Here is a 12,254-nt window from a genome sequence, read left to right as displayed (position 1 = left end):
GGAGTAGCCTATAGGTCACCAAATAGTAACGTTATGGTGGGGCAGGCAAAGGTTTATTCACAGTGCTCAGCAAAGGTTTATACCAACAAAAAGGAAGGACGGTAGAAAGAGGGAACATCGACCGTGGATATCTCAGTAAATAAGGGAGAGTATCAAATTGAAGGAAAAAGCATATGAGAGTAAATATACTCAGAATATAAAAACAGACAGTGAAAAATGAAAAATGAAATGAAAATCGCCTATTGTCACGAGTAGGCATCAATGAAGTTACTGTGAAAAGCCCCTAGTCGCCACATTCCGGCGCCTGTCCGGGGAGGCTGGTACGGGAATTGAACCGTGCTGCTGGCCTGCTTGGTCTGCTTTAAAAGCCAGAGGTTTAGCTTGGTGAGCTAAACCAGTAAAAATTTCTACAAATATATAAAACAATAAAGGGTGGCTAAGGTAAATAGTTGTCCTTTAGAGGATGAGAAGGGAGTTTTAATAATGGAAGATGAGGAAATGGCTGAGGAACTGATGCGGTTTTTTGTGTCGGTCTTGACAGTGGAAGACACAAATGAAATGCCCGTGACTGATAGAAATGAGGCTACGACAGGTGAGGACCTTGAGAGGATTGTTATCACACAGACAGCACCAACATACGGAGAGATTGAGAAGAGATTTCGATAAAGGTGAGAGAGACCAGATTGAAAGCGAGAGACAGAGATCGATTGATAGGGTAATATAGAAATAGAGAGAGAGAAATAAAAACAGTCAGGAGAGTTAATTAAGTGCAGATGTAGACTGTACAATTCATATTCGTTATGCCTTATTCCAATGTTTTCCCACTGTTGTACTAATTTCGTCAGATAATTTAGGCTGCATAATTGAAGTACCTTGATAGGATATGGAATTTTTTTCCCAGATTAATACCAAAGGGATGGGACTGCTGCTATGTCGAGAAATTGCATCGTTTGGGCTGTGCCTCCTTCCAGAATATAGTTCTCCAAACAGAGATGGTTGTAGAGTAGTATTGTCGCAGAGCGAAAAATCCTGAGATGCAGGTTATGATACAGGGACCCGGGTTATAATCCCGCCATGCAAAGTGATTGAATGTAATCTCAATAAAATAACTGAATTAAAATGTCTACAGATGACCATGATATCAGTCTGTTGTCTGATAAACCAATCTTGTTCACTCATGTCATTTAGAAAAGGAAATCTGCCATCCTTACCTGGTCTGGTAGTAGGTCTGACCTCCATGTAACTCCAGGCCCACAGCAATGTGATTGACTCGCAACTGTCCCCTCAAGAGATTTGGGGGATGGTCAAGAAATGCTGGCACCACGAGCGACTCCTACGTCCCATGAATGCATAAAACAACTTCTGGGAGATGCTGTAAGAGTAAGTAGGAAAGGTTTTAATTCCCCCGCTAGTTATTTATTATATTCAGATTGTACATATTTGAAATTGTTGATTAAATTGTTGCTGAACAGAAAGTTATTCACTCACCGAGCTGTTAAGATATGTACCTCGCGATGAGATCACAGCTGAATTCAGACTCCATGGGATACTGGAAACTCTGCTCGGACATGTACGTTAGCAACACTCACTGACAGACTTGTTACAGCTGCTATAGGCCGCTGCGTCTGTGGTGGAAGACTCTATGCTTCTCTGATGCAGGATTAGTCATCCATTTCCCTTCATGGGCCGCACAGGACAAGGAGGTGGATGAAACCGAGGCTCATCTCACGTGTTGTTGCTCTGCTTGTTTCTCATTGGTGCACTTTGCCAAAGGGCGATTTACCTTTTCCACAAGACAGCATGAATTGGTGATGCAGAAGAGGACAAACTGTTCTTAAAGAAATAATTGTCTGAGCAGCGTGGGTTTCAGATCGTGGAGGAAAGACAGTCTGGTGTCTATGCACAATCTCTGGTTAATATTCCAGTCTGATCGCAGTAGGGGTGTCGGACGATGCTGCCCTACTTTCTGACACTAATTACACTGCAGCTTCTGAATTGTGAGTTATTATTGACTAAAACTATTCTGATTCCGATTGAGAAAACATCTGTGATAAAGATTTGCAATAAATGAAGAGATGTACTAACTATTCGTCATGAAAATGTATATGTGCCTCATTGAGGAAGATAGGTGTTTGAATATTAACATTGGATTCCGGAGTTAAAGGGATAAATTTATAATAAACTGCATTGAGTGGAGGGAAGCTCAGTGTCTGAAAAGCTGTGAAACCCTCAGCGTTTTTCCATCTTTCTTGATTCTGAGTTTGAATTATTGTTCCGCACGAAGGAGGAGCTATGATCTGGGAACAGGCACAAACTGGATCAGATTTTGATCCAGAGATGCACTCAGATTGGAACAATAGGCCTATTCGTGTGCCTCAAATAGTTCTTAGTCCACTATTCTCCAGCGACAACTGTCTTTAGTCTCTGTCCACCGGGGATTCTTGGTGCAGGCTGCAGAAACTGAAGTTAAAAATCAAAAGGGAGAGTTCACACTGAACCTGGAAGAACCAATTGTCTTTTCCCTCAGAGTTTCAGAGTCTGGGCTCCTTATTGGAAAGGTGAAGTGGGATTTTCAACTGTGTCCTTTAGTCATGTCTTATGAATGGCCGATAAAGCTGAGAAATTAACTGGCAGAAGTTCTAGTTATTTAATATTTTAGGTTCTTTGATGTTAAAATCCATCCCTTTCAAGTAAGTTTAGAATATGGTATATATGATTTACTTATTTTTAAAATTAATGCGGGAGCCGAGTCCGATCCCTTCCAGCGTCCAGTGCCAGGAAGGGTCTGATGTATGGCGGTGGAAATGGTCCCCATCCGCTTTCTGTGCTTTTGGTTGATATATGGGGAAAACTGGCTGACCTGATTGGAAATCATAAAATACAAATTATAAATCATTTTTGTTCATATTAACGCCTGTATCGTCCTCAGCACACACTTTCTTGTTGCTCTTATCCTATCCATATGTCTGATCCTGATGCATATAATGCTTGTCTCTTTTACCTTCTCTCTCTCTTACAGTCAATTTACTGGCGATCGTGATACCTTCCTGCGGAATGTGCGGCCTCTCTCACCGTGCACCACTCGCTATCTGGTGGCCATGGCGACAGCCGTTCTTCTGGTCATTGTAACTGAGGTCATACTTTATCAGATCAATTATTATTATTTCCCCAGGAATTTTCTTGACATAGCACCTGTGTGCAGTGTTACCATTGGCCTCACTAGTGCAGCCACGGACTGTTCTGTCTGGTTCACTGTCACTTTCTCCATGGATCGAATTGTCGCCATTTGCTGCCAGAATGTAAAAAGCAAATATTGCACCAAGAGAACCTCGGCTGTCATTCTATCAACAACTTGCTTTCTGTTCTGTGCGAAAAGTATCCCCTTATATTTTATATATGAACCTTGAAAGATTATCGATAAAGTACCTTGGTTCTGTGCTGTTAAGCCAAGTTATTATACTGTTTGACTGGCTTGTGATGATTTTTACCCCATTGCTTCCATTCGCTATAATTCTGGTGCTCAACTCACTAACAGTCATACACATTATCGTGGCCAGTAGAGTGCGGAAGGGGCTGAGGGGTGAGATTAAGGCAGTGAATATTAGTGACCCGGAAATGGAGAGCAGGCGGAAGTCTATGATTTTACTCTTCACCATGTCTGGCAGCTTCATACTTCTGTGGCTGTTGTATGTTATAGAATTTTTATATTATAACATCACGGGGATAGAACCTCAGGATTATAGTGATTCTGAATATATATTTCAACAAGCGGGATACATGCTGCAGAATTTAAGTTGCTGCACAAACAACTTTATTTATGGGGCGACCCAATCCAAGTTCAGAGTGCAGGTCAAAAGTGTGGTGATGTATCCGGTTACATCAATTATTCAATTAATCAATAAACATAACAGCTGAGATTAGTTTACAAGCGGCCCTCACTGTATGCAATCCATGAATGGAATATTTATCTACATCCTCCGAATAGAACCACGAAATGTAAGCCTACCTGTGACAATTATAATGATATTATAATGCACCTTCTGAAAATTGGTAACGGCAGGAGAATGGAATCAAAAGGGGTCAGAAGGAGAAGGAGAAGATCTCATTCTGGACAGAAGGGGAAAGAGGCCACACAATCTGGAATTAGCGTCCACTGATGGATTCTCAGCACCGCACACCTGAACAAGCAACAGATAAAGCGCTGTCGGTGTTTGTAGTCTTATTGATGCCATGAGATATTGCTGAATATATTCTTGGGGAAAGTTCATGAGCTCTTATCCTCCCCTCTCCTCCCAACACACACACATTGTGGCTGCCGGCCATCTCTTTCCCACCTATATGATGTGGAGTAGCCAAGGTCCAGGACAGCACGGTACCATTGTGAATAGCACAATCGCTTCACAGCTCCAGGGCCCCAGGTTCGATTCTGGCTTGGGTCACTGTCTGTGCGAAGTCTGCACATCCTCCCCGTGTGTGCGTGGGTTTTCTTCAGGTGCTCCGGTTTCCTTCCACAGTCCAAAGATGGGCAGGTTAGGTGGATTGGCCATGTTAAAACTTGCCCTTAGTGTCCAAAATTGCCCTTAGTGTTGGATGGGGTTACTGGGTTATGGGGATAGGGTGGAGGTGTTAACCTTAGGTAGGGTGCTCTTCCCTGGAGCCGAATGGCCTCCTTCTGCACTGTAAATTATATGTCTGAATAAATGTCCAACACGCACTGAAGATGCTCACAGATCACATTGGCGGCTTCCAAATCTGCGTTAATTTGTTTCACTGGTGCCATTTTTCTCAATGTCTCACTTCACACAGATGAAAATTGGTCACGGAGATTTATGAATGAGGGAAGCAGGTGCGATGGGCGAGTGGAGATTTACTACAACCGCAGCTGGGGCAGAGTCCAGGACAGCCTCTGGGACTTGAATGACGGTAAGGTGGTCTGCAGACAGCTGGGCTGCGGAGCCGCGATAGCCGCTTATGACTCTTCACAATACGGAGAGGGTGAAGGGTCAGTGTGGGTGAATGATGTCCAGTGTAAAGGAAACGAATCGCATATCTGGAACTGCAGCTCATTCCCACGGAACCCGCTTCACCCTGACAGCATCGACGTAGGAGTTCTGTGTTCAGGTGAATAAACAGGTCACTTTGACTGAAATATAATAGGATTTGTGTAATGGGCAAAGAGAATATGTCATTTTTTCCTCAGGGGCGTGTGGACTAGTTATTTAACACTGGCGCCAGGATGAAGCACAGAACATGGGCAACAAGAAAAACATTTTGAGGACCATACTGACAGATTGAACAGCAGTATAAATATCTAGGTCCCGCCCACCAGTAAACACAGATTAAGCCAAAAAGGACCAATGACAACGGTGACAAATGAATTGGTCAAAGGGGTAGGTTTCAACGGCGCACCTGAAAGGGAGCAGAGAAGTTTCTCTAAAGGAATTCTGATATTGTCTGTCAAAAGCCAATGTCGGAACCGTTGATTTTTTTCATTTCGTTCTTGTAATGTGGGCGTCGCTGTCTGGGCCAGCAGTTGTTACCCAAACTTAATTTCCTTGCACTGAGGGGAGTGCGAGACTATTTCAGACTGGGGGAAGTTAAGATATAACCGCATTGGTGTGTGGGCAAGAGAGTCACATGTAGGTCAGAGCGGCTGAGCACAGCTGATTTTCTCCCTGAAGTGCATTCGTGAATGAGATGGGTTTTTATGACAGTCGACAATGGTGACATGGTCATCAATAGACGTTCAATAACTGCTTTTAGTTGAATTCAAATTCCACCATCTGGCAAGGTGGGACTCTAAACCGCGACCCCAGAGTATTACCCCAGGCCTCTGCATTAGTTGTCCAGGAATAATACGACCACGAGACCGCCTCTTCATTAAGTATGGGGGAATGGATTGCTGCACTTATTGATCACAGAATTTACAGTGCAGAAGGAGGCCATTCAGCCCATCGAGTCTGCACAGGCTCTTGGAATGAGCACCCTACCCAAGGTCAACAACTCCACCCTATCCCCATAACGCAGTAACCCCACCCGACGCTAAGGGTAATTTTGGATACTAAGGGCAATTTATCATGACCATTTCACCTAACCTGCACATCTTTGGTCTGTGGGAAAAAACTGGAGCACCTGGACGAAACCCACGCACACACGGGGAGGGTGTGCAGACTCCGCACAGCCAGTGACCCGAGCAGGAATCGAACCTGGGACCCTGGAGCTGTGAAGCGATTGTGCTATTCACAATGCTACCTTTTGTATTTGAGCATGACAATGATATTCTAAAGATAAATTATATTGTTGGACGAGAGTGCAGTATTGAACAAATAGGTGATTTTGGTCGGCCGGGGGGGGGGGGGGGGGGAGTGTGTGAGGTAAAGTAATTGGGGAGGGCATTCCTGGTAAGATAAAGTTAGCGCGGTTCACTTCAGTAAGTGGTGTTTGTATTAGTGTTTTTGAAGGGAGCAAGATAGGTTTCCCAGCAAGGCATTTGAGAAATCTTTCTGTCTTAAAATAACATGGATCTTCTGAACCTTCATAGAACATAGAACATAGAACGATACAGCGCAGTATAGGCACTTCGGCCCACGATGTTGCACCGACATGGAAAGTCAAAAACTAAAGGTCATCTAACCTACACTATGCCATTATCATCCATATGCTTATCCAATAAACTTTTAAATGCCCTCAATGTTGGCGAGTTCACTACTGTTGCAGGTAGGGCATTCCACGGCCTCACCACTCTTTGCGTAACAAACCTACCTCTGACCTCTGACCTATATCTATTACTCCTCAATTTATGGCTATGTCCCCTCGTGCTGGCCACCTCCATCCGCGGGAGAAGGCTCTCGCTGTCCACCCTATCTAACCCTCTGATCATTTTGTATGCCTCTATTAAGTCACCTCTTAATCTTCTTCTCTGTAACGAATACAACCTCAAGTCCATCAGCCTTTCCTCATAAGATTTTCCCTCCATACCGGGCAACATCCTGGTAAATCTCCTCTGCACCCGTTCCAAAGCTTCCACGTCCTTCCAAAAATGAGGCAACCAGAACTGTACGCAATACTCCAAATGCGGCCGTACCAGAGATTTCTACAGCTGCAACATGACCTCATGGCTCCGGAACTCAATCCCTCTACCAATAAAGGCCAACACAACATAGGCCTTCTTCACAACCCTTTCAACCTGGGTGGCAACTTTCAGGGATCTATGTACATAGACACCGAGATCCCTCTGCTCATCCACAATGCCAAGGATTTTACTATTAGCCAAATATTCCGCTTTCCTGTTATTCTTTCCAAAGTGAATCACCTCACACGTCTCTACATTAAACTCCATTTGCCACCTCTCAGCCCAGCTCTGCAGCTTATCTGTGTCCCTCTGTAACCTGCAACATCCTTCCACACTGTCTACAACTCCACCGACTTTAGTGTCGTCTGCAAATTTACTCACCCAACCTTCTGTACCCTCCTCTAGGTCATTTATAAAAATGACAAACAGCAACGGCCCCAGAACAGATCCTAGTGGTACGCCACTCGTAACTGAACTCCATTCTGAACATTTGCCATCAACCACCACCCTCTGTCTTCTTTCAACTAGCCAATTTCTGATCCAAATCTCTAAATCACCCTCAATCCACAGCCTCCGTATTTTCTGCAATAGCCGACCGTGGGGTACCTTATCAAACGCATTACTGAAATCCATATACACGACATCAACTGCTCTACCCTCGTCTACCTGTTCAGTCACCTTCTCAAAGAACTCGATAAGTTTTGTGAGGCATGACCTACCATTCACAAAACTTTGCTGACTATCCCTAATCATATTATTCCTATCTAGATGATTATAAATCGTATCTATTATAATCCTCTCCAAGACTTTACCCACAACAGACGTGAGGCTCACCGCCCTATAGTTACCGGGGTTATCTCAACTCTCCTTCTTGAACAAATGAACCACATTTGCTACCCTACAGTCCTCTGGCACTATTCATGTAGCCAATGATGACATAAAAATCAAAGCCAAAGTCTCAGCAATCTCTTCCCTGGCTTCCCAGAGAATCCTAGGGTAAATCCCATCAGGCCCCGGGGACATATCTATTTTCACCTTGTCCAGAATTGCCAACTCTTCTTCCCTACGCACCTCAATGCCATCTATTCGAAAAGCCTGGGTATCAGCATTCTCCTCCACAAAATTATCTTTTTCCTGAGTAATACTGACGAAAAGGATTCATTTAGTATCTCGCTTATCTCCTCAGCCTCCACACACAACTTCCCACCACTGTCCTTGACTGGCCCTACTCTTACCCTAGTCATTCTTTTATTACTGACAGACCTATAGAAAGCTTTTGGGTTTTCCTTGATCCTACCTGCCAAAGACTTCTCATCTCCCCTCCTTGCTCGTCTTAGTTCTCTCTTTAGATCCTTCCTCGCTTCCTTGTAACTATCAAGCGCCCCAACTGAAACTTCACGCCTCATCTTGACATAGGCCTCCTTCTTCCTCTTAACAAGAGATTCCACTTCTTTGGTAAACCACGGTTCCCTTGGTCTATCCCTTCCTCCCTGCCTGACTGGTACGTACTTATCAAGAACACGCAATAGCTGTTGCTTGAACAAGCTCCACATATCCAGTGTGCCCAACCCTTGCAGCCTACTTCTCCAACCTACACATCCTAAGTCATGTCTAATGGCATCACAATTGCGCTTCCCCCAGCTATAACTCTTGCCCTGCGGGGTATACTTATCCCTTTCCATCACTAACGTAAAGGTCACCGAATTGTTTCCAAAGTGCTCACCTACCTCCAGATCTAACACCTGGCCTGGTTCATTACCCAAAACCAAATCCAATGTGGCCTCACCTCTTGTTGGCCTGTCAGCATATTGTATCAGGAAACACTGCTGCACACATTGTACAAAGAACGACCCATCTAATGTCCTCGACCTATATCTTTTCCAGTCAATATTTGGAAAGTTATAGTCTCCCATAACAACTGCCCTGTTACTTTCGCTCTTTTCCAGAATCATCTTCGCCATCCTTTCCTCTACCTCCCTAGAACTATTAGGTGGCCTATAGAAAACTCCCAACAGGGTGACCTCTCCTTTCCTGTTTCTAACTTCAGCCCATACTACCTCGGAAGAAGAGTCCCCATCTAGCATCCTTTCCGCCACCATAATACTGTCCTTGACTAGCAGCGCCACACCTCCCCCTCTTTTGTCCCCTTCTCTAAGCTTACTAAAACACCTAAACCCCAGAACCTGCAACAACCATTCCTGTCCCTGCTCTATCCATGTCTCTGAAATGGCCACAACATTGAATTCCCAGGTACCAACCCATGCTGCCAGTTCCCCCACCTTATTTCGTATACTCCTGGCATTGAAGTAGACACACTTCAAACCACCTACCTGAACTCCTGCGAAGTCAAATCTGTTCTCCTGACCTCTATACTCTCAATCTCCCGTACCTCAAAACTACAATCCAGGTTCCCATGCCCCTGCTGAAATAGTTTAAACCCCACCAAAGAGCACTAACAAATTTCCCCCCCTCCGAAGTATATTGGTGCCCCTCAGGTTCAGATGTAGACCATCCTGACTATTGACGTTCCACCTTCCCCAGAAAGAGCCCCAGTTATCCAGAAATCTGAATCTCTCCCGCCTGCACCATCCCTCTAGCCACGTGTTTAATTGCTCTCTCTCCCTATTCCTCGTCTCACTGTCACGTGGCACGGGCAACAACCCAGAGATAACAACTCTGTTTGTTCTCGCTCTGAGCTTCCATCCTAGCTCCCTAAACGCCTGCCTGACATCCTTGTCCCCTTTCCTACCTATGTCGTTAGTGCCAATGTGGACTACGACTTGGGGCTGCACCCCCTCCCCCTTAAGGACCCCGAAAACACGATCCGAGACATCACGTACCCTTGCACCTGGGTAACTGTCACTTGACAACAGCCCCTCCACAAACCACCTTCAAATTAGGCTGACCGAACTGCACGTATGCAAATTTCCCCAGAACAGCTGATCAGTAGCTCTGCTCTGCTGCCCTCTGTTGGATGCTTGCCTTCACTCAAACTCCTCGGGTGTTCTTCGCAGGTGCACCTTCAAATTAGGCTGACCGTACTGCACTTATGCAAATTGCCCCAGAACAGCTGATCAGTCGCTGTGCTCTGCTGCCCTCTGCAGGAATTTCAGGAGGAATTGTGGTGCTTTCGCGGGGAGGGTCAGTGTTCCCGCGGTCAGGTCGCGTTTTCTCTCAAGAATGGTGCCAGCCCACTGAACATTTTCTGATTCGTACTGATAAGAATGTTGTGACGATATCTGATGAAATATGGGTGGCAAATCAGCATGCAGTGCAAAACATAACATAAAATATTTGCTTTATGCGATTGTGTTTGGACTAATTAATGAGCAGAAATAGACAATTGCGAGTGAAACATTCTATACAGCAGAGAATGGGTCAATACCGAAATCCACGGTGCAGATTTTATCAAATAAATTAAGAGTACCCAACATTTTTTCCAATTAAGGGACAATTTAGCGTGACCAATTCACCATACGCTATTCATGTTGGGGTTCTGGGGGTTAGATCCACGCAGAAATGGGGAGAATGTCAACTCTCCACACGGACGGTGAACCACGTCCGTGATCGATCCTAGGACGTCGGCGCGATGAGGCAACAGTGCGAACCACTGCGCGCTTTATCAGCTTCAAAATGATTTGTATCGGTCGATTCAGATTTTCGGAACACACATTTCCCTACGTCCCATTGAAGAACAGTTTCACATTGCCCTCACAGTGATATTTTCCCGTCACCATATGAAATATTTAGGTCAGACTACAAAAGTGTTGGAGAACAAATACTCATTGACCCGTGAACAGCAAGTTGAAAGGGAGATTTTAATCCAGCCGGCTATTACACAATAGTTTGAATTGAATAGTTACATGAATTTGTGTTCGATGTACACTAATACACTGTATTATTTTCTACTAGGACACAAACAGTTAATGCTGTCTGACGGTGGAAGCCGATGTGCTGGCCGATTGGACAGTTATTACACTGGGAACTGGGGCTCAGTTTGTGACGATTCCTGGGATCTGATCGACGCCGACGTGGTTTGTAAACAGCTGGGTTGTGGAAATGCATTGCAGATTCCACTTCCTGCTCCTTCTGGACCAGGCACAGGCAACTTTTGATTCGATGAGGTGGACTGCTCCGGGAATGAATCGTCTATCTGAAATAAAATGAAAATCGCTTTATTGTCACGAGTAGGCTTCAATGAAGTTACTGTGAAATGCACCTAGTCGCCACATTCCGGCGCCTGTCCGGGGAGGCTGGTACGGGAATCGAACCGTGCTGCTGGCCTGCTTGGTCTGCTTTAAAAGCCAGCGATTTAGCCGAGTCAGCTAAACCAGCCCCTGGCAATGCTCTCATGCATTGTGGGGGAACCACGACTGTAATCATAAAGAAGATGTGGAGATCATGTGCTCACGTAAAAGTCTTATTTCCTTCAGTTATAAGCGAAGTTTCATACTGAAGATATGTCCCCGAATTTGGTCGGAAAAGCACTTACGGAGGTTAATCGGACGAACGCATTCTGTGCCTTTTATTCTGCACACAAATAGCATTAAAACGTTGGTTCAGCCTACCGGATCTATTTTCCCTTCCGATTCTTTCTCCTCTTATTTTCTTTTATCCTCTCAGTGTAAAAACATCTGTGCTGTCGGTCTCAAGTAGCTTATGTTTTCTGAGTTACAATTTGTTCCAAGTCTCTCGCAATCAGAAGTAAAACACGTTCTCCTGAACTCGCTGTGAAATTTACTCGTACAACAGATGGCAGTAACAGAGTCATAGAGATCCACAGCACATAAAATACCTCTCGGCCCATCGTGTTTGTTATATATTGTGCAGTCCTCTTCAGAATTAACTGTTCACCACATTTTCTGCCTCGTATAAATTTGGAACTTTTATTTCCGAGTGCAAAGTACGAGTAATTGATGTTTATCATCAGGAACTGTAACACTAGCACCAATCCATGTGAACATCCCGTTCGAAAATCTGCTATTTAACTAATGTAATAATTTACAGATAATTTTACAGCAACGTTCCTACTGACTCGCTGGTTTCTCATTTTCTGACCTGCGTTAACAATGAGGGAAGTTGTCAAAGTTCTGTTGACAATCCAGGCTAATTTAAAGTAACGCATTGGTCCGTCTACCATTACTGCAACGTTTCCTCGTTATTCAATGCGGCACATCATGTA

At 44.6% G+C, this 12,254-nt stretch overlaps 1 protein-coding gene across 1 annotated transcript in view; it reads right to left on the bottom strand.

Moving 5' to 3' along the window:
• LOC119957567 overlaps window positions 1-4,780 on the bottom strand; it is a 50,059-nt gene extending 45,279 nt beyond the window's left edge. The window contains exons 1-2 of the mRNA XM_038785733.1: window positions 4,729-4,780; window positions 3,073-3,289 (exon numbers count right to left, since the gene is read on the bottom strand). Coding sequence (XP_038641661.1) covers window positions 3,073-3,289; window positions 4,729-4,780 — 269 coding nt within the window. The remainder of the gene's footprint in view (window positions 1-3,072; window positions 3,290-4,728) is intronic.
• Between the last annotated feature and the right edge of the window lie 7,474 nt (window positions 4,781-12,254).

The sequence above is a fragment of the Scyliorhinus canicula genome, chromosome 26 (genome assembly GCF_902713615.1).
Source record: "Scyliorhinus canicula chromosome 26, sScyCan1.1, whole genome shotgun sequence".
Classification (NCBI taxonomy): Eukaryota; Metazoa; Chordata; class Chondrichthyes; order Carcharhiniformes; family Scyliorhinidae; genus Scyliorhinus; species Scyliorhinus canicula.
This window is presented reverse-complemented; position numbering and strand designations above follow the sequence as displayed.